Genomic DNA, 22,491 nt, shown 5'->3' with positions numbered 1-22,491 from the left:
GAGTGGGAGAGAGGGAAAGAGAGAGGGGGACAAAGAGAAAGAGAGAGAGAAGACAGAGAGAGAAAGAAAGAGGGGACAGAGAGAGGACAGAAAGAGAGTGAGGGAGAGTTCGAGAAAGAGAGAGGGAGAGAGAGAGAGGAAGAGAGAGAGAGAGAGTGAGAGAGCGGAAGAGAGAGAGAGGGCAGGATCACGCACGGTGGCTGTTTCTCGGGCTCGGACATATGCTGCTCTTTATTACACTCTTCTGACATTAATCCTCTCGGCCAGCTGTTGGGCCAGCTGTGCGGGAGATTGCAGTTTGGGGGTCTCCAGTCTCTGAGTGCCGTTATCTTGGCTCCTCATCTCTCCTCCTCTAACTTTTTGATTGGATTTTTTTTCTTTTTTTCTCTTCCCTCTCATCTCTTCTTCCTTCTCCAGGTTTTGGGAGTTGGGAGTCTTGTTCTCCCTCTCTCCATCTCTCCCTCTCTCCTTCTCTCTCTCTGTCCACCTCCCCTCCTTTTCGCTCTTTACTTTTTTTCTACACAGAAGGGGGGTGGGGTGGGGGGGGGGCAGGTAGGGTCTCTTTAATCTAACCCTCCAACCCCCCCACTTAAAAAAAAAAAAAAAAAATTTTTTGAAGCTCTTGCCACCTTCAGAAGGCGTTGGCCGCCATTACCATGGCGATGGCGGTGCCAGGCCTGGTTCAGATTTATAATTTAGCAGGGTCGCTAGGCGAGCTCCGCCGTTCCTTTCATTTGGTTGCCATGAGCCCTGCGCAGGGGGGTGGGGTGGGGTGGGAGGTGGGGAGGTGGGGGGGGTCGAGCTCCTCTCCGCTGCCCCACGGACCCCTCGCTGCAGACCTGAGCCTTTGGTCCGACCAGCCCGGGCGCGAAGACGCTCTTGCGTCAAATCAAAGCGACCTGGAGCCCCCCCCCCGCGTATCCTCACAGAGGCAATCGCGCTCCTGCCAGTGGTTTTGCGCCAGCCTTTGAGTTAGCCTTTGAGTTAGCCTTTATGCTAGCCTTTGAGCACGCCTTTGTGCTAGCTTCTCAGTTAGCCTTTGAGTTAGCCTTTGTGCTAGCTTCTCAGTTAGCCTTTGAGTTAGCCTTTACGCTAGCCTTTGAGCATGCCTTTGTGCTAGCTTTTCAGTTAGCCTTTACGCTAGCCTTTGATTTAGCCTTTGCACTAGCCTTTGAGTTAGCTTTTGCACTGGCCTTTCAGTTAGCTTTTGTGCTAGCCTTTGAGTCAGCCTTTGCGCTAGCTTTTCAGTTAGCCTTTGTGCTAGCCACTGAGTTAGCCTTTGGGCTAATTGGAGATGAACCCTCCTGCTTTTTTAATATCAGCCCCATTACATTGCAGCATTGATGGAGGTTTACCCCTGCACAGGTTCTGCTGAAGAACGCCCTCGTGGTCCATAGGACGGCTGGTATTGATCACCAGCACACTTGGGTTTAATGGTTCAAATCTGATCACTGCGCAGGGCTGCACTGTCACACACACCCACTCAGACAGTGAGGTGGAGGGGGATCGTTTTTGGGGGTGGTGATGGGTCAGGGGGAGCATTAATTCCTTTTGGCTTGATGGAGCTTGATGTGTCCTTTGAGTCACGGGATCATTTCTGGAAAATGTAATTTTGAACTTGAAATAGATTTTTGGAAATGAAACCGGAGCTGACCCCCGCCCCTGCCGGATGGCTGGGTATGGAACGTTCCGGCGGTGGCTCCGCTGCACTGGCAGCGTTTGAGGGCGTGGCCTGTGGCCCTGGTAGGCAGGTAATTTACCTGAGTCCTCCCCCAGCCAGCATTCCCCACAGGGGCCCTATTTATACCTGCTGCTAGGCCCGGCTCCTGCGAGGCAGAGCGGGAGCTGACAGCCTTACAGGTGACTAACAGAGACCTGCTCACTAGCTGGAATAATGAACACAATTAGCTGTCAATTAAATGAGGCCCTTACAGTTCCCCTGAGGTGCAGGTGTCCTACAGCGTTACAGCGTTTACTGCTGATATACCGCCACTGTCTGTGTCCGCCATCATCTACAGCGTTACAACAGATACCGCCACTGTCTGTGTCCCCCATCATCTACAGCGTTACAACAGATACCGCCACTGCCTGTGTCCCCCATCATCTACAGCGTTACAACAGATACCGCCACTGTCTGTGTCCCCCATCATCTACAGCGTTACAACAGATACCGCCACTGCCCATGTCCGCCATTATCTACAGCGTTACAACAGATACCGCCACTGCCTGTGTCCCCCATCATCTACAGCGTTACAACAGGTACCGCCACTGTCTGTGTCCGCCATTATCTACAGCGTTACAACAGTACCGCCACTGCCTGTGTCCCCCATCATCTACAGCGTTACAACAGATACCGCCACTGTCTGTGTCCGCCATCATCTACAGCGTTACAACAGATACCGCCACTGTCTGTGTCCCCCATCATCTACAGCGTTACAACAGATACCGCCACTGTCTGTGTCCGCCATCGTCTGCAGCGTCACAGCGTTTAGCGCTGATGGACTGCCACTGCCCATGCCCATGCCTACTGTCATTTAGGAAAATCTATCATTCGTTAGACTTTACGAAAATATGGAGGTCATTAAACTGTGGCGTGCGTGGGTGTGTGTGTAGGGAATGGATTGACTGAAAATGAGCAGTGCATTCTGGGGAAATGTTTTGTTTTTTTTCTTTCTTTAAGCCACCTCACCCTGGTGTGTGTGTGTGTAACCTGTTACGTTTACATGGCCAACTTTCACTTATCACTGCTTTTTGTCCCGTTATAAAAAGGCTGTGATTACAGAAGGTTCTGGAACACTTGGAAAGGCCACAGTCTCCAGCCACTGTCTTCAAGAGGACGACAAATCTCACATTCCCTTAATGTCCATTTATGATTTTTCAAAATTGAAATTTTTTCTTTTCAGTCGGATTCTGAGAAGAATTACGTTTTGATTGGCAGTGGAGGCTGGCTTTGTTAGTGCGTGCGGGCTTCTGTAGAGCTTCCACCGGTTCTTAGCGTTTCTCTTCAGTTTGTTTCGCTGGAAGAAGGTGTGAAAAGGTGATTGGCTCCAGAGAAAACAACCCGCTTGTATTCTTCATTTTTTTTTCTTTTTTTAAATTCTTTTAATTGATCTGAAGTATTTTTTGCATTTCCTGGCGTTTTTTTGGAGAGATGTGTGTTGCCCGATTCTTCCGACGAGTGGGAAGGAGCACGCTTTTGAAAAAGAGCGCGTCGTCCTCTCCAGACTGAGCAGAAGTCGCATTATTCTCTCGACCTTGACGGATTCTTCCTCTGATGCGCCCTGTCGTCTACCCTGAAGCCATTATTCCAGCACGTCACAAAAGGCTTCGCACTTGAAAGTGTTTAGAAGATGATTATTAACCTCCCTGCTAGCTGTTGCAGACGTTTCTTTCTCCAGTTTTGCCCTGGCTTTTTTTCCAAACAGCGCTAATGCTTTTTACACTGAAACCCTGAAACTTTATCAGACTTTTTTTTCTTTCCTTTTTTCTTTTTTTTTTTTTCAGACGAAATGACCCACGCACCAGAATGTAATTGCAAAGCAGAATGCGTTTTTAGCTTCCCAGTGTTTATGTTTCAGTGCTTCACTCCCTGTGTCCCAGGCTGCGTGTTTATAATCTTCCATGCCTTACCCGCTCGTCCGGGGAAGTGATGTATATGCCCAGTGGCAGTTGATCGTTGATTCGGTAATTACGCTGTCCCTAGTGGACAAACGGCAGATGTACAGGTCTTGCGCGAACGTGGATTTCCCCCATTGTTTTCCCAGTGAGTAATGGCTGGCTCACGGAGGTTCCTGGGTAACTTTAGCTGGCCTTTCCGTGCGTCTGCATTTTTTGGGCCGTAGATTCACTCAGAAAGAAGAACTCCCCTGTGGTGTGTGTACATAAGTAGGGGTCAGATTTGGGAGGGGGGGGGGGTGGTGGTGTCTTTGTTCTGCATTAGCAGAGTCGGGACAAGGGGGGGGAGGGGGGCGGGGCGGCTTCCCGACTTGGGGTGGACAGGCTGGCCTTGTGAGGTCACTCCTGATCCTAATGTGGGGATTGATAAAAGGGGGGTGTCAGCTCCTTCCTGTTTTGTGGATTAGGATAGCAGTATTAGCGATTGGGGGGGTTGGGGAGGTACTGGCAGATGTGCTGGAACAACGCCTTGGGGCAGAGCTTGTAGGGATGGTGCAGCATTTTAGGGAAAAGCACTCCTTGAAAATTACTCAGATCTTGCCTTGGGTTTTGAACAACCTATTTAACATTTAAAGGGGGCACATGTACTCATTTATGGAGAGAATATGTTTGCATTTGAGGGGCCACATGTACGCACTTACAGGGGGTGTATGTATACATACAGGGAGTGTGTGTGTGCATTACTGCCTGTGCCACTGCTTTTGGCCTATCGGATATACAGCACGGATGCTGGAGTGTAGTTTTTGAAGCATTATTTCATGACGCTTAAGCATATGAATGCACAGTAAAATAAGTAAAAAGATTGCATTTATACCATCTGTGTCCTATTAAAGCCTCAGATTTAATGTGTCAGTTCAGTGTCAGTGTGTCAGTGACAGTGTTCAGCATAAGTGTTCTGTTTGTGTGTTCTTTTTTGAGTGTTCAGTTTCAGTGTTCAGTGTCAGTGTTCAGCCCCCGGTGTTCAGCCCGACCTTATCCGTACGCATACAAACGAACAGAGATCTGTGGTCCCGCACCTGATCCCGTCAGGGTCCTGCAGGATTCGGCTGTGAGCTCTGAGTCTGGATGTGGTTCACGTGGTCTACCGGAATGCACTCGCAAATGCTCCCAAACAGTTGTTGCAAAAACCTCCACTTTGGAACAGGCAAACACATGTGTCTTAAATCCATCGCTGGCCCTCGTCCCAGCGCCCGTGGTGGCTGTCATTTCACGGAAGGTGGATTGCGGATGCCGCCAGGATGCGAACAAGCTGTGTAATTGCATTTTTATTTAGCATAATTCAGACTGAAATTGATATGATCAGAATTCGCCAGTAAATGCGTGCTGTGCTTCTTTTTTCTTCGCTCTACGCTCCGGGCTTGATACTTCATAATTCCGTAATTGTTTCACGCAACAGTAACCAATAAATGAGCCACTCTGCTTTATGATATCAAGCTGTTCCCTGACAATATTCAGTCTTTTAGCTTTTTTGTTTATTATATTAGTCTGTGTGGGGGGAGAAGAGCAGTAGGGCAGAGCTGGAGGAGAGGGTGCGTGGTGAGCCTGTTTGAGGAGAGTTCCTTAAGGCGTGTGAAGGTTGGCAGCGTTGGGCTGTATTAAGGGTTCTGATGTACGTCTCCGTGTTATGCTGTTCTGGTCTCTGTTCAACATTTCGGGGTTTGGCACCACTCTGAGCCAGGTGATGAAATCTGTGTTTACACCAAACACCACAGATCGCACAAAAAAATTGGAGTACCTTCAGATTTATGACCACAGTTTGTACACTGTACTGTGGGACTGTGGGAGCCAGTTGATACGTATTTAAGATATGTATCTCAGACAGAATCAGAGTGATTTTTGTTTACTGCTCTTTTGGTGGGGTTTCCGGTACAGATGTGTGGTCCCTGTGTGGGCTGAGGTTCTAGACTGAGGTTCTGGGTTGTGGTTCTGGGCTGAAGTTCTGGACTGAGGTTCTGGGCTGAAGTTCTGGACTGAGGTTCTGGGCTGAGATTCTGGGCTAAGGTTTTGGGCTGGGCTGAGGTTCTGGATTGAGGTTCTGGGCTGAGGTTCTAGGCTGAGGTTCTGGGCTGAGGGTCTGAAGTACTTTTGTTTTATACATGGACTCCGGAGCGGTCCGTCTCCGGGCTCGTTCTGCTACGCCCTGTTCCCTCTGCCTCATTTGGTTGCCAGGGCTGCTCCCACCCAGCATGGGTCCAGCTAGGGTTGCCAGATGATCGTTTCTTTTTATTTATTTATTTTTTTTTACTGGTTTTCATATTATGTGTCCAGATCCGGTTTGTGGTCCCAGCCGGACACTATGATGTATGAGTAATTGATTGACAGTTTGCAATGAATTCGCTTCTCAACCCCCCTCCAGTCCATGAGTGACCCCCCCCCCCCCCCCGCCCCGCCCACCTCCCCTCCCCAGGTTGCCGTTGTCCCCACAGCTTCCCCCCGCCACATTCACGATTAAGCCTCCAGCCGCGCACGCTGTCCACTTTTGGCACTTTCTAAATCTGGCAACCCCCACCCAGGTCCGTCAGAACTTCCCGGTTCAGGGGGCACCGTCGTGTCTCCATGGAAACCTTTGAAAAAGCTGAATAAGAAGTGGCTGGAGAGCAAGAGGTTGCGGTGCTGAATGAGAGTTCCCGTTTCCTGGCTGCCACAGCACCTGCTTAACAGTTAGCGGCAGGCTAGGAGCTCGGCCTGCTTTTATCCGCTCGCCATAACGTTCCCGATTGCAGCCTCTGTGTGGAAGTACACACATGTTCTACTCGACTAAAATTGTAATTTTGTGGTAAAGTTGGGCTGGGTGCTGTTTTCAGGCTGATGCTTTCTTTGGAAAAAGGCCGTTTTAAAATGGCTTGTGATTGTGTGTGCGTTCCACAGCGAATGTTGCCTCTCTGACTGAGCACAATCGCGCAGGGAAAAGGCGGTCGCTGTTGTCCTGATACGAGGCTGTTTTTTTTATCTTGGCGCTGAGAATCTCTCCAGAGAATCTCTCCAGCGGTATTTGGGAAATCTGCAGTTATTAATCGGAATTCCTCTGGATGCTTTAGCCTTTTTAAGGCTGTTTTGACAGAAGCCAGACGGCCGGCCGTCTTATTAACTGCCTTTTTTTTCCCGGAGTCACGGCCAGCACTGCTGCTTGCGGCTGCTTTTCTCACGTCCGAGCAGGGAGGGGAGGGGTTATCTGCTGAGTTATTGTACACAGAAAGCTCATTCTGTCTCTCACCTGCTCCAGGTAAAAGGGAGGGGGGGGGTTCACACATTCCAGCAGTAGCAGCAGGGATCCTTTTGCGTCGGTTGGCATGCCTCAGGGTGTCTGGCGTGGGTTCGAGCGGGAGTACGGAGGGGGGCGAGGGTGTGCCAGGTGGGGGGAGGGGTAGGGGGTGTTGGTACGGGGCAGGACAGAAGCTGGCACAGAGGTATCTCCAGGGCAGTCTCCACATTCTATATGATCAAGTGCTGGAAGCTGTGCTGTGGGCACCCCCTTACCGTAAACCCCTCCCCCCACTGTGAAACCTCACTCCTCCCCCTAATCTAAAACCTCCCCCCCCCCCCGCGCGCGATTAGCCGGCCCCAGGCGCCCCCACCTTGAGGTTAAAGAACACGATGAGCACACTGTATATTTCAGGATCTGAGAGGTAATATAAGGTCGGAACACTGCTACAGTGACCTGGAGAGGAGAGAGACTGCAGGTTGATACAGGAGGTAGAGCAGACTGCCCTGCAGACTGATACAGGAAGTAGATCACACTGCCCTGCAGACAGATACAGGAAGTAGATCACACTGCCCTGCAGACAGATACAGGTAGTAGATCACACTGCCCTGCAGACTGATACAGGAAGTAGATCACACTGCCCTGCAGACAGATACAGGTAGTAGATCACACTGCCCTGCAGACTGATACAGCAGGTAGATCACACTGCACTGCAGACTGATACAGGAAGTAGATCACACTGCCCTGCAGACAGATACAGGAAGTAGATCACACTGCCCTGCAGACTGATACAGGAGGCAGATCACACTGCCCTGCAGACTGATACAGCAGGTAGATCACACTGCACTGCAGACAGATACAGGTAGTAGATCACACTGCCCTGCAGACTGATACAGGTAGTAGATCACACTGCCCTGCAGACTGATACAGCAGGTAGATCAGACTGCCCTGCAGACTGATACAGCAGGTAGAGCAGACTGTCCTGCAGACTGATACAGGAAGTAGATCACACTGCCCTGCAGACAGATACAGGTAGTAGATCACATTGCCCTGCAGACTGATACAGGTAGTAGATCACACTGCCCTGCAGACTGATACAGGAGGCAGATCGCACTGCCCTGCATGCATGCACACACACGCACGCACGCGTGCACGCGCGCACACACACACACACACACACAGATACATATGCCATCTCTCTCTCTGTCTTTCTCTAGCTCTCTCACTCTCTCTCTCTCTCTCTCTCTCTCTCTCTCACACACACACACATACACAAACACACACACACACAAAGTCTTTGAGTGTTTGAATGCGGAGACAAAGACAGGGGTAAGTCATGTCCCCCGTGCTGCTTCAGTGCAGAGAGGAGAGAGTAATGGAGGACAGAGCTCCATGTAGGGTAAAGCATCCCTTCCCTTCTGGCCTGCAGCCCGCCCCCCCCCCCTTTTGATTCCCATTGGAATGAAGTACAGATGTAGTGCAGAGTTACAGATTGTGTTTTCTTTCCTAAGTGGCCGCAGTAAATCCTGCTCGCTAATTCCGTTTTTTTTGTTTTTTGTGCGCGCACCCCTGGTGCTGCGTTTTTAGCGTTTTAGCTCTCCTTCGGCGGGACGCCCCGCGCCCTGTCCCGCCGCACACGGGTGTAATCCCGCGATTACACGTCCCCCTCACGCTGGCGCCCGCTCTTACACTCAACACCAGCGCCAGTGCTCTTGCATTGCGCTCAACACGGTGCGGAGGCAGTGTGCGGAGAAACACCAAGCTTTCTGATTGGCATACTCGATGCACGTCATATATTTTGCCTTCATGTGAATATTTGTGTAAATGAAATTAAACACACACACACACACAGATGTGTACGCTCAAGTGCACACTCAAGCACGCACGCACCCACACACACACAAACGCACCCACACACACACAAACGCACACACACTCACACACACACGCACCCACACTCACACACACACACACACACACACACACAAACGCACTCACACACGCACGCACCCACACCCACACACACACACACAACAACGTACCCACACTCACACACACAGCACACACACTCACACACACACGCACCCACACTCACACACACACACACACACGCACCCACACTCACACACACTCACACACACACACACAAACGCACCCACACACGCACGCACCCACACTACACACACACACCACGCACCCACACTCACACACACACACACAAACGCACCCACACACGCACGCACCCACACTCACACACACACACACACAAACGCACCCACACACACACAATGCGTACACTCAAGTGCACACTCAAGCACGCCGACCCACACACACACACACGCACACGCACGCACACCACACACACACACACAAACGCACCCACACACACACACACAAACGCACCCACACACGCACACGCACACACACACACACATGAACACACACATTATGTATATAATGACCTCCTTTTGTAAGTGTCCTCATATTGAATGTGTTCTTGTTAAGAAAGCGTATTGTGGGGTCACAAGTACCTCATGACTGTAATAGACCTGGTAAACAAAGCCTCTGTAACAGAATCCCTAAGCCATTCGCAATGCTTATGTTCTTAGGCCTTTCAGTCCTTTGTTACTGATGGGGCCCACAAATGAGTCATTGTCTGTGGAGCCATTTAACCATTTGCAACCCTCTGCACTCCAGCCCCCCCCCCCCCCCCAAAGAATGTATACTTTCCTCCCATACTCCCTTTCTCCCAGAACAAAGCCATTCTTATGAGCCGTGATACAATCTTCACAGGACACGGTTTTTCTGCAAGGTACAGAGACGGTGGAAAATGTTTCTGGAAAAACGCCTTTTAAAGATGAGATCTTGTACAGTCACTTCTGCGTCTTTTCAAAAAAAAGGGAGCGTGGTTTCCCTTTGTGTTTCTTAAAACATTCATGGTAATTATTTTATAATAGTAATAATAATCAGTATATGCACAATATTTCGGTTACGTATTTTTTTCTTTTAGTTCTTGTCTTTTGGCTGATGTGTAGCTTTGTACAATCAGCCTGCAATATGTTGTATGGTGCAGCCTTGGCTAAGTCAGCCATTATATGAGCTCTGAATCTCCAAGAACATTACCCACAGTATTACTGTAAATACAGCCCTGGGGTTTTTGCCTCTTTCTCTATTAGAAATAGGTTTATTTTCATCCATTGTTTTACTTTTTTGAGGTACACTTACAGTAAATCCTCCTGTTTGGTATAGACTGTTGCAGACAACCTGTACTTTCATATACCCACGTTTGTTCTTACTTCCTCTTGCTCAGGTAGATCAGTATAATTAATATCATTTTCACTTGACAGATTTATTTTTCTTTTTAGGTTTGAATTTTATTTCCTGCCTTGTAATTTCATTCAATGAAATATTCCTTTCATACTGTGCAATAATTACATGAGTTTTGTTTCCTGTATGTAAATATCAAAGACCTTTTAGTTCTGGAAAGGAGAATGTCCCCTTTAAAATAGCTTGTTTACGTGTAAAAGAATACATATTTTCTTTTATGTGATTGGAATGTACAGGAGGGTAATTATACTTTTGAACCTATACATTTGCAGTTTAAAAATGCCCACCTGGGAAACAGGTATGCCTTTAAAAAAGAAAAATCTAATTACTGTGTTTTCTCTTCTCTTTCAGAATCCTCATGTGTGGAGAAGCTTCTGTCCAAGGACTGGAAGGAGAAAATGGAACGACTGAACACCAGCGAACTACTGGGAGATATAAAAGGTGAGACTGTGAGCAAGGGCAGCCCAACCATCATCCCAAAGACTGCCTCGCCCCCTCCACTACCATCCCAAAGAAGGCCCGCCCCCTCCACCATCATCCCAAAGACAGCCCCACTCCTTCCACCAGATTCAACAGTGTGTATCTGGTGCTATAGAGGCACTGACTCCTGTTCCACGGTTACAGTGTGTATCTGGTGCTATAGAGGCACCGACTCCTGTTCCACAGTTACAGTGTGTATCTGGTGCTATAGAGGCACTGACTCCTGTTCCACAGTTACAGTGTGTATCTGGTGCTATAGAGGCACTGACTCCTGTTCCATGGTTACAGTGTGTATCTGGTGGTGTTGAAGCACTGACTCCTGTTCCATGGTTACTGTGTGTATCTGGTGCTATAGAGGCACTGACTCCTGTTCCACGGTTACAGTGTGTATCTGGTGGTGTTGAAGCACTGACTCCTGTTCCACGGTTACAGTGTGTATCTGGTGCTATAGAGGCACTGACTCCTGTTCCATGGTTACAGTGTGTATCTGGTGCTATAGAGGCACTGACTCCTGTTCCACGGTTACAGTGTGTATCTGGTGCTATAGAGGCACTGACTCCTGTTCCATGGTTACAGTGTGTATCTGGTGCTATAGAGGCACTGACTCCTGTTCCATGGTTACAGTGTGTATCTGGTGGTGTTGAAGCACTGACTCCTGATCCATGGTTACATGTGTATCTGGTGCTATAGAGGCACTGACTCCTGTTCCATGGTTACAGTGTGTATCTGGTGCTATAGAGGCACTGACTCCTGTTCCACGGTTACAGTGTGTATCTGGTGCTATAGAGGCACTGACTCCTGTTCCACGGTTACAGTGTGTATCTGGTGCTATAGAGGCACTGACTCCTGTTCCATGGTTACAGTGTGTATCTGGTGGTGTTGAAGCACTGACTCCTGATCCATGTTTATAGTGTGAATCTGGTGGTATTTAAGCACTGACTCCTGTTCCATGGTTACAGTGTGTATCTGGACCTATAGAGGCACTGACTCCTGTTCCATGGTTACAGTGTGTATCTGGTGCTGCAGAGGCACTGACTCCTGTTCCACGGTTACAGCGTGTATCTGGTGCTGTAGGGGCACTGACTCCTGTTCCACATACTCAGTTTAGCCTCCAGGTGAATGACCTGTAGTTGTTGACAGTGGACAGGGAGGGGAGTACGCCTGTGTAAACAGAGCGGAGGAGTGTGTGCTGCAGGGCTAAGTGCTCTGTTTGGTGGGTGTTAGCTGGAGGCTCCCCTATCTATCAGCCTGTGTGTTTACTCCCCTGAGGGGGTGAGGGCTGAGGCTTTGGGCCTACCGCACGCCCGGCCCTCAGCACCACTGTGCTTAGCACTGCCTGTTACTGAGGAGGGTCTATGGGAGGAACAGACGAAGGGCCAGCACCTGGGCGCTCTCTCTATCCCTCTCTCCCTCCCTCTCTCCCTCTCTCTCTCGATCATGTCTCTCACAAACATACACACTTTCTCTCTCACTCCCTCTCTCCCTCTCTCTCTCTCTCCCTCTCTCGATCATGTCTCTCACAAACATACACACTTTCTCTCTCACTCCCTCTCTCTCTCTCTCTCTCTCTCTCGATATTCTCTCTTGCTTTTTCTCTAGCTCTCTCTCTCTCTCTCTCTCTCTTCCCCCCGCTCCTTCCCTCCTCCTTCTCCGTTCCTGTTCCTTCTATCATTCTCCTCTGCATTCCTTTTTCTATCACTCTCTCCTCCTCCGTTTTCTCTCCCTCCGGTATGTATGTCTATCTCGCTCTCTCTCCCTCCTTAATCTTTCCCTTTTGTATTTTCCTCTCTTTGGCCCAAGGTTATCGGGAGTCCCTCCCTCGTAGGCAAACAGGGCGGACTACACGTGAACTAACAAGCGCGCTGCTTTCTCTGTCACACGTATTTATTTGATAGTTGCTCGTTCTCTTCCTTCAATAACATATTTTTTTTTCCTGAATGGTCTTTTCAGGCAGATTTTTCTCAGTCCCAGGATCTTTACTTAGTGGCGCTTTGGTGTAGAATGTCCGCTGGGGGGCTTTTGTCTAACATTGGCCTTTTCAGTTGGATACAGAGAACCGCTCGTGTCTTATTCTCCCTTTTTAAAACACGCTTCCACGTTCGAGGCCCTCCTGACTTTTGCTCATATCCTGTGTGGAACAATAAATAATACCTTTCCCCCCGAGGTTTTAATTATTGAACTAGATTTACTGTGGCGCACAAAAAAGCCAGTGTACATTCTAATATGTATATTTATTGGCAATAACCTTAATGAACTTGGACATAAATCATGCCTTGGCACACGAGATTCATTGTACCTGTCCTGGTGGGCGCTACTATGGATCAAAGCGCCGAGGTTAAAATGTTTAAAAATGATTTAGCCTTTTGAAAGCCGGGCTCTTTTAATTTCAGAATGTTTCTTTAGTTGATAAATCGGAATTGCGGGGGGGGAACAGGTCAGTAATTTACAGTACACAGGTAGAGAAATGAACACGCACACACACATCCACACAATCACATACATGAAACATAAACATACGTATACAAATGTATACATGCGCACAAACACGCACTCACACACACACACGCACGCACACAGACACACATACACACACACTGTACCAACGCACGCAAACACACACACGCGCACACTCATATACATGAAAACATAAACATGCGTATACAAATGCGCACATGCGCACAAACATGCATTCACACACACACACACTCACTCTGTATAAACGCACACATACACACACGCACGGACGCACACACACTGTACATACGCACGCACACACACACACACACACGCACGACCAAACATGAAAACTGACATCGTATACAATGCCACATCGCACAAACACGCATTCACACACACACACACTCACTCTGTAGACACACGCACACATACAGCAACGCACGGACGCACACACACTGTCAGACGCATACATGCACCGCACGCACCACCACACACACACACACACACACACACAGGCCCTTTTGTTGATTTCCAAGGAAACTGACTCTGTAGCCGGAGATACAAATATGAATACTTTTCATATCTGACTGCCTGCCTCAGGTTTTTAATTAGCATGCCATTTCATATGACTGTAGACATTTCAAAGCGACTCTTTGTGCTTCCCCCCCTCCTCACAAACGTCTTTCGCTGCTTTTGAAGTCTGTCTGATGTAAATAGTGCCAATTAAAAAGAATCTGTTGGTTTGAGACACAAGGTCTCCTCAATTAAAGTGCAAACAAAGGCACCGACCGAGGAACTCTGCGTGATTAAGATCTAAAGTGTTATGATAAATCAGAGGCCGCATTAATTGCTGGGTTAAAATCAATACAGAGGGCAAGTGAGCCTGTAGATTTAAATGAATGGAACTGCGTTGAGGAAAAAGGCTGACATCTAGATTAAAAGCTACCCACGGGCTGGCTGGCCTCACCGCGCGTTCTTCACTCTGCGTATTCAGCTCAGAAAAGGTGACGGCATTGTGCGTTCTGCCTACAGTTCTCCTTTTCGTAGTGTTCCTGTACCGCTACAAAAGATCGCTTATGATGCTGAGAAAACTTTTAAATCAAATATTACATTCTGTTGCCCCCGTTGAAACAAGTGACTGTGAATGAATATACTTTTTTTCTTTTCTTTTCTTTTCTTTTTTTCCTCCCACAATGCATCTCTGCTTTGAGTCAACGACACATAACTGAGAGCACTTTGTTTTTTTGAACTCAGTGACTTTGCATATATATATATATTTTGTTCTACTTATAAACCAATCACGGCACGGCTCCTTGTGCTGTTGCCATGGAAAGGTGAGCGTGGGGCGCCTGATTGGGTGACTCTGGCTGGCCCCCACGGCAGAGAACAATAGCGTACGAAGAACACGACTGTCGAGCAGAGATCTCCTCGGCGGCACTTGTGTCCAAACATGCCCAGACGACTTCGTCGAAGTCAAAAAGTCACACAGTGCAGAAAGCAGAAAGTAAACACAACCACTGTGCCACTGAAGTTTGATTTCTAAAGACTTGTTGACATATTTGACAATGAATCTGTATTACATGATGTGTATAAAACAAAAAAAAAAAAACGTATTTCCATGAAATTAAGCACTTAGCTGTTATTCTGTAGAAAGTATGGGGGGGGGTTGTGTTTTTCTGTAGGGGTGTTCCATATTCACACTGCGTAATTATTATAGGTAAGGCAGTATTACTGTGCTAAACAGGCTGTTGTTTCATCCTTGGAAAGAGTTGAAGAGCGAGTCTGGGACAGGGGTAGGTGTGTGTGTGGGGGGGGGGGGAAGGGGGGGCGGATGTCGAATTAGCGGCAGATCGCTTTCACCCACCGGTTCTGCAGGTAACTGTTTGTTTTCATACCTGAGGTTAGGCATCAATCAGGAGGAAGAGCGAGGCGAGAGATGAGATCTCTGCAGAACAAAACCACAGAGCCGAGGAGAGAGGCCGTCTGGACAGGGTCCAAACCACAGCCGCTCAGGGAGGGGGGCGGGGCACGGGGGGTGGGGGGGCGCAGGGTGCCAGGGCGTTAGGGCGGAGTGCAGGGAGGCAGAGCACCGGGGGGGGGGTGGGGAGGCAGTGCACAGGGTGGTGGGGCATGAGGGCGGGGCGCAGGGAGGCAGAGCACCGGGGGGGGGTGGGGGAGGCAGTGCACAGAGTGGTGGGGCATGAGGGCGGGGCACAGGAGGGGTGCCGCAGGGTGGAGGGGACACAGGTAAGGGTACAGGTTGACGGGCATGGGGGAGGCGAAGGAGGAGGGGGAGGGCACAATGAGCAGGTAGTGGGGTGACTACCTGCTCATTGTACTCTAAACTCAGTTTCACAGAAGCACCGGTGTTTCATGCTGTGACTATAATTCGTTTAGCATTTTTATTAACCCCTCTGTTCACGAGAACCTGTAATATTTCAGTGATCAATAACACCAAAATGTTGAAGCGCCGTTTACTGGAGGAAGAAGGGACTGTGGCAGGAAGAGGGATGGCTGCCACTGACTGGCCCCCTGGGGGTCACTGGCAGCCATGTTTGCCTCCGTTCAGCATTCGGTAGATCCGTTAGAAGGGCAAATCTGGAACATGCCCCCCCTGCCCCCCCGATTTGTCTTATAAGAAGGTGTGTCTGCAGAAGAACGTGTTTCATGCACCCAACGGCTGGGTGGGAATGCCAGTTTAGAGAAAGAGAGGGAAAGAGAGTGAGAGAGAGGAAGAAAGAGCGAAAGAAAAAGAGAGAGGGCGGGAGGTGGCAGAATTTTTGTGAATTTTTTTTGAAATTCAAAAATGTTTCTCTCAGTTTGGTGAGGCTTGCATGGGAAACTGCCACTGAAGAGTCAGTTGGGACCGTTGATTCTCTCTGCCTAAAATGAAAGGGCCTGTTTTAATTTCGCCTGTAAACAGTTCTGTGTCCACAGCCCTAAAAAAAATCTCAAGCATTTCCTTGGCGCAAAAAAAAAAGGGGGTATTTTTTTAAATATAAAATTGTGGTGGTGAAATTGGAACACAGACTGTATTCAGAATCTCAGAAGATTTTTGGGAATTTTTGTGTGGGGCATCGTGACCCCTAGGAAATGGGGGGTCCCCAGAGGTCCCTGTGGGAGGGGGGGAATAGAGCCCCCTCCCCCCCCCCCTCCCCCCACAGTCAGATAATCAATTATGTAACACTGCCTGTATGACAGCAGCAGAGTAGTGTGTTCGAACCCCTGCACTCCACTGATAAGTATGAGCTGCTGACTTTGTGGGAGTGCAGACAGCCTTGCAGCGGAGGTGGATTTGGTGCTTCTCATACCTGCGCCCCTGTTACCCTGGGAGGGGGGAGGGGGGGTGTAAGCACACTACCTGGTGGTACCTGGCCTTAGAGCGGGCGGAGGGGTGGTATGTGTAGGCACACTACCTGGCACCTGGCCTTACAGCGCGTGGGCGGGGTACAGGCATATTACCTGGTACCTGGCCTTACGGGGGGGGTGGACTGTGCAGACACACTACCTGGATTGCTACATGCTAGCTTAGCTGCCTTTGCATGAAAACATGATTATTCAGTTTAGAGGACCAGCGTTATCCTGAGCCGTTCCGGTGAAGACAGGAGAATAAATGGAAGGGTGTGCGGGCCGTCTGCTCAGAGGACGCCGCCGTCCTTTCGGCCCTGAACGTGCATAAACGTTTTGAGGGGGATGAAGAGCGGTCCTGTGAGACTACTGATCCCTGGGTCACGTGAGGAAAGTGCTTCAGGATGACACAGGGAAGCAAGCTGATCTCTGACGCAGCTCGTAATACCGTGTTCGCACGCGACTCTTGTCACAGGAGCGGATCCCTTCAGCACGTTAGCATTAGCATTAGCATTAGCGGTTCGCCCGCAGCGCTGGTACTACTGGGGTGAGCTGACGGGACGACACGTCATTGCGTTGTATTTATAGCAAAAAAAATTTGTTTTGTTTCCTCTTAATCGGCTTGTGCAGCCGAGCAGAAAGCAGTCCGTGGGAACGCTGTGTTTGTTGTCCTGATGGATCGGAGATCGCACACTAACACACCCTCGTGTGACTGACATGGTTTAAATACATGCCTTCTCTGGCACCCGTGTCAATGTAGTATTTGTCACGCTCAATTTTTCTTCGAGGAGTTCCTCTGCTCCAAATCCTGGCGTGTTGGTTTTGCCCGCCCCCAGCCACGCCCCCCTGCCCCACCCCCCAGCCACGCCCGCTCGCAGGGGTGCAGAGAAGTCGGCCGGAAATGAAGGCACTGCCAGGGCTGCTGTGTGGCTCATCCTGTTAAGGCCCTGTTCCAGTGAGGGGATGAGCCCCGTAGTCTGCTGTGCACCACAGTCATGTGTGAGCGTAACTGTGCAGCTGTGCTTCTGTGTGAGTGTAACTGTGCGGCTGTGCTTCTGTGTGAGTGTAACTGTGCAGCTGTGCTTCTGTGTGAGTGTAACTGTGTGGCTGTGCTTCTGTGTGAGCGTAACTGTGTGGCTGTGCTTTTGTGTGAGTGTAACTGTGCAGCTGTGCTTCTGTGTGAGTGTAACTGTGCTTCTGTGTGAGTGTAACTGTGCAGCTGTGCTTCTGTGTGAGTGTAACTGTGCTTCTGTGTGAGTGTAACTGTGCAGCTGTGCTTCTGTGTGAGTGTAACTGTGTAGCTGTGCTTCTGTGTGAGCGTAACTGTGCAGCTGTGCTTCTGTGAGACTGTAATGCTAATGAAAACGCTAAATAATTGTTGTTGGTATAATAATAATAATACACGCCTCTGCTCTTTGGAAACACCACATGATTCAGGCTATATAATGCACTGAGATGAACTAAATCAATCCAGCAGGTGATCTCCAACTCAAACGAATCACATTTTTGAGAGTTTTTGTGTGTGGTTTTTATCAGCATTTGCTTTTCATTCCAAGCCTGATTGAATCTTTTTTTCCCCTCTCTTTGTGTTACGGTTTTGATGTTTGTTGGGCCTTGAACGCTGGGCAGTTCTGGCCGTTGACTGGAATCAGGCGAATCCATGGCCTTTGTCATGTGAAAACAGGAAGGGGTCAAGGCGCTACGCGGTGTGCAGGCGAGTGAATGGGTTTCCTGAAACGGTATTAAATGTGCGACATTCAAGGTTACCCGGGTTACTTTGTCCCTGTCATCCAACCACCTTGTTGGATTTTTCAAGAGGTGAAACCGATGCATTTCACCACCTTTTGCGTTTCGCATTCTTCAGTTCTGATTTAGAAAAGAAACCCAAAATGACAGTGTTCTTTTAACGCTGTCGCACCATCGCACTGCTTTAAATTGCTATCCGAAACTGCGCTCGTCGCTTTTATGAAGCGGTTTTATCTGACGTCGAAGAGTAGGGGTGACGGAGGTGACGTTCGCGTAATTCTGCGTCATTGAATAACTGGAGATGTAATACAAGGATTGTGTTTCGTTAATACCTGTGTGAGTGCCGAAGTGTTGTGGTGAAGTGTGTGGCTTTATCAAATGTTATCCATTGTCTTTTCCATTTCCATTATCCAGTGCAAATCGGAAGACCATTGGTGGCTATGTTTATTTTTTCGGCAGACTACTTGTGAAGTCCACGTATGCCATTCAGAGTTTTCTTTTCACAACTTCACTGTGGAGGCAAATTCGCTCACACGCGCCCCATTTACATATTACAATAAAGCTAATTATTAACATAGTTTCTTTAAAATTCAGTGCTATACTTTGGGGGGTGGAGGCGGGGGGTGAAAATACATTATACATTTTCAGTGCATTTGTTTTAAATATTCATACTTGCGCGACAGCCGTCGACGGGAACCAGCTTACAGTGTGCTTTTTTTGCGCGCATTGCGACGTTTAAAACATTAATAACTCTGGTTATTATAGTGACATGTGTTGGCGAGGTCTTGCCCAGGCGTGTTAATTACATTTTATTGGCAGGATTAGCGAGGCTTATACCGCGTGACGGGCAGCGGCCAGCCGCCAGGTGAAAACAGCTGTTTCATATTGGCGCGCGGTATATTGTCGAGAGCCTTGAGAGGGGGGCGGGATACATTTCCATTATTCCTTTGGACACCCGCGGAATTTTTTGGCATTTTTGAAGGAGCGACCCGTGTGTTTTTCAGGTCTCAAAGAGACGAGTGATGCATCGGCTGTTGCGCAAAATCCCCTTTCCTTTGTAGCTTATTACACGGGGTGATGTTAGCTGCCAGCTGTTGAACGTTGAGCGCACGGAAAAGACCAGAGCGGTACATTTTTTGTTGGTCAAACGGTGTTTTTTTAACCTGCCGCGGTGCTTTTAAGAAGTGCTTTCCCAGCAGAAAAAAAACAGTTGCAAATATTAATTAATTTATTCGCTTTAGCGCTGGAGAGAGGCAGCCGTCACGCGGATTGTTAGGCTGATAATAAATAGTCAGATTCACAACTTTCTTCCCTTTTCTTTCTCGGCTTGTCAAATGCATGACAGCACGCGCGGCGCTTCGGCTGCTGAATCGCACAAAGTAACGGAATTAATCACACGTCATCCCAAACGGAAAATCAAATAATAATTCAAAGAAGCTCGGAATCATTAGTTAAATTGAACATAGTATCCAGTGATCCAGCTTGTTGATGACACACGCATTGTTAGGTGTGGAACGACTGCATAATGTTAGCCTTCAAGAATTGCCAAAGACTCATGTACATGGATATAATTATTTAATAGAGATCGTTATTTAAAACACAGAAAGGCAAATCTGCAATTGATTCCATTAGCTGTGAATATATTAGTCTATTTGCATTTTTTCCCCCTGTGCAGAAAGTCTTTGAGTTTCGATTGGAGTTTTAATGTTATACAACACTTAAAGATGTCGTTTTTGTGCTCCTGGTTCAGTGGTGCACACCTTCCTCCCTGGGAGGGGGGTGGGGGGGGGCATCCTGTCCAGGCACTTAGAAAGCGAGGCATGTCAGCTATGCACAGTCCCGATCCGGACACTGAGCGGGGAGGACACAATCGGAGCTTTTAGGAAAGTCTTAATTTACTTAGGATGGGCTGGAGGCTGCGAGCATCCACAGTGAGTGACTGATGGGGGGGAAGGGGGAAGGGGAAGTGGAGGGGGGGGGTTGGGGATGGACAGCGGGGACAGTGACATTCCAGCGTAGCAGCGTTAGAAAATTCATTCACAACGCGGTCAGAACGGCTCGGCTGTCCTGAGCCAAGGCCAGAGGAGAGAATAGGGAGCTTTGTGATTTTTTTCTTCTTCTTTTCCGTCTCTTCTTTTTTCCCTCCCTCTCTCCCTCCGTCCCTTTCGTAGGGCCGAATCTTTTATCTGTTATTCACTCAGGGCTCTTCAAAGTAACAAGCTGTCTACTTTTCCCCCCAGTGCTGGACTTGGAACTCAAATTAGAGACTGCTTGATTAGAGAAGGGAGGGAGAGGGGGGAGAGTGGAGGTGGTGGGAGGGAGGAGGGGGGGGGGGGGGGCAGAACAAATCGCACCCCTACAAAGTGTCTTTTATCTGCTGGCCCAAAAGGCTTGACTGACACCCCCCCCCTCCCCTCCACCTCCCCCTCTTTCCACCTCCCTTGTTTATCTGGTGCATTTGGCTAATTTTCTTTTTTTTTTTTTGGGTTGATATTTTCTGTCCTACTTTTATGAAGAAGGTGGGGGTGGGGTGGGGGTGGGGTGCTGAAATGTGAACAGGTAGGGGCTGAGCGCGGGCCTGTTTGGGCCTCTGATGTGGGGACTTCACAGGGCGTTTGATGTGAGCAGCGGGGGCTGGATGAACACCTCGATCATTTAAAGCCCTGGATGAAACGCCCCCCCCCCCCCCCCCCGTCTTCCCAACCCCCCCCCCCCTCGCCCCCTTTCAGCCTACAGATTAGTCACCTCAATCAGTGGCTTGGGGAGGGGCAGAGAAAGACCTACCCAGCCCCCGACCCTTGGCATCTACGACGGGACAGCCGTTTTGAGGTGACCTGCCACCCCCAAAAAGGAAATAAGACTTGGGGAGACACCTTTACAGGTGTCTCCCCTGTCCTGCAGGAAAGAATGGGCTCCTTGTCCTGGGACCCCAGTTTGTGAGGGGGGATGGCCACCCTGTCCTGGAAAAACAAAATGCTGCTATTTGTTGGTTTTGGTTTTGGTTTGGACGCTGAGAACTTGCAAGTAATTTGTACAGTTTGCCCGATGAAACAGGCTGTTGCGAAGCAGAAAGTTTTGTTGTAAAAAGGCAAATTTTTAGTACGAAAAAGCCCCCCCCCCCCCCTTATGATTTTAATTTAAACAGGAAGTGTTTAAACAGAAAGGGTTTTGGTTAGATGGTCGGAGGAGGGCACGTAGGGCCTGAAGGTGTAGTTACCCATGAGGCCTTGCTCTCTGCGGCAGACAAAGGAATACCGGAAAATAAGAGGGGTGGCTGAATTTTGACTGGGCGGGGGGGGTTTGGAGTCCTCCTCCCTCCCCCCTTCCCCCCCCCCCCCAAAGGTGATGTACAGAGGGGGTGCGGAGTGCAGGGGCCCCTTATAAATGCGTGCCCTCATGCGCGGAGCCAAAGGTTAATAAAAGGAATTTGGCGGTGAATGTATCAATTTTACAGATAAGCCATTCACAACAGGCCGCGCTCGGGCCTGAATAAGCGGTGAATTGAGCCGCGCGGGCGGAGTCGCGCGTGGCTGCCGGTGAATGGCGGTGAATGGCGGCTTTTAGGATAAACGGAGAATCGCCGCTCTCCTCCACGGCGGCGGCGACGGCGGTCACGGCGGCTGCCAGTGAGGCTGCTGTGAATGGGGGGGGGGGGGGCGCAGACCTGAGGGGACCCCATTAGGATAAAGGGCCATTCTCCCGCCCTGCTGCAGATAAGATGAACCAGGTGTGTAGTCGCATTAGAATAGCTGGCTGGGAGAGAGCTGTGTGTGTGTGTGTGTGTGTGTGTGTGTGTGTGTGTGTGTGAGCGTGTGTGTGAGTGTATGAGTGTGTGTGTGTGTGTGTGTGTGTGTGGGGGGGGTGGTGAGGGGGTGGATAGAAGGCAGATGTGGACTGAGGGGGACAGAATGAAACCCACAAAGAATTTAGCTTTGTCTGCGGGCCAGGCAGGGGGCCAGGGTATGTTTGGGAGCGTCTGATTGGCTCGGGCTGCTGGGGTCAGCAGTGCTGTTGGGGGCCTGGGTATGTTAGGGAGCCTCTGATTGGCTCGGGCTGCTGGGGTCAGCAGTGCTGTTGGGGGCCTGGGTATGTTAGGGAGCCTCTGATTGGCTCGGGGTGGCAGGGTCAGCCGTGCTGTTGGGGGCCTGGGTATGTTAGGGAGCCTCTGATTGGCTCGGGCTGCTGGGGTCAGCAGTGCTGTTGGGGGCCAGGGCTTGTTTGTTTGTTGTCATTACCATCATCATCATCATCACACA

The 22,491-nt window shown here is 49.4% G+C and overlaps 1 protein-coding gene across 10 annotated transcripts in view; it reads left to right on the top strand.

The window, feature by feature from the left end:
* LOC135242132 (transcription factor SOX-6-like) overlaps positions 1-22,491 on the top strand; it is a 215,634-nt gene that overhangs the window by 118,725 nt on the left and 74,418 nt on the right. For all 10 annotated transcript variants that reach the window (XM_064313056.1, XM_064313057.1, XM_064313061.1 and 7 more), the window contains one exon: positions 10,556-10,645. In XM_064313056.1, the coding sequence (XP_064169126.1) occupies positions 10,556-10,645 (90 nt within the window). The remainder of the gene's footprint in view (positions 1-10,555; positions 10,646-22,491) is intronic.

Source organism: Anguilla rostrata, chromosome 16, assembly GCF_018555375.3.
Source record: "Anguilla rostrata isolate EN2019 chromosome 16, ASM1855537v3, whole genome shotgun sequence".
NCBI classification, from domain to species: domain Eukaryota; kingdom Metazoa; phylum Chordata; class Actinopteri; order Anguilliformes; family Anguillidae; genus Anguilla; species Anguilla rostrata.
This window is presented reverse-complemented; position numbering and strand designations above follow the sequence as displayed.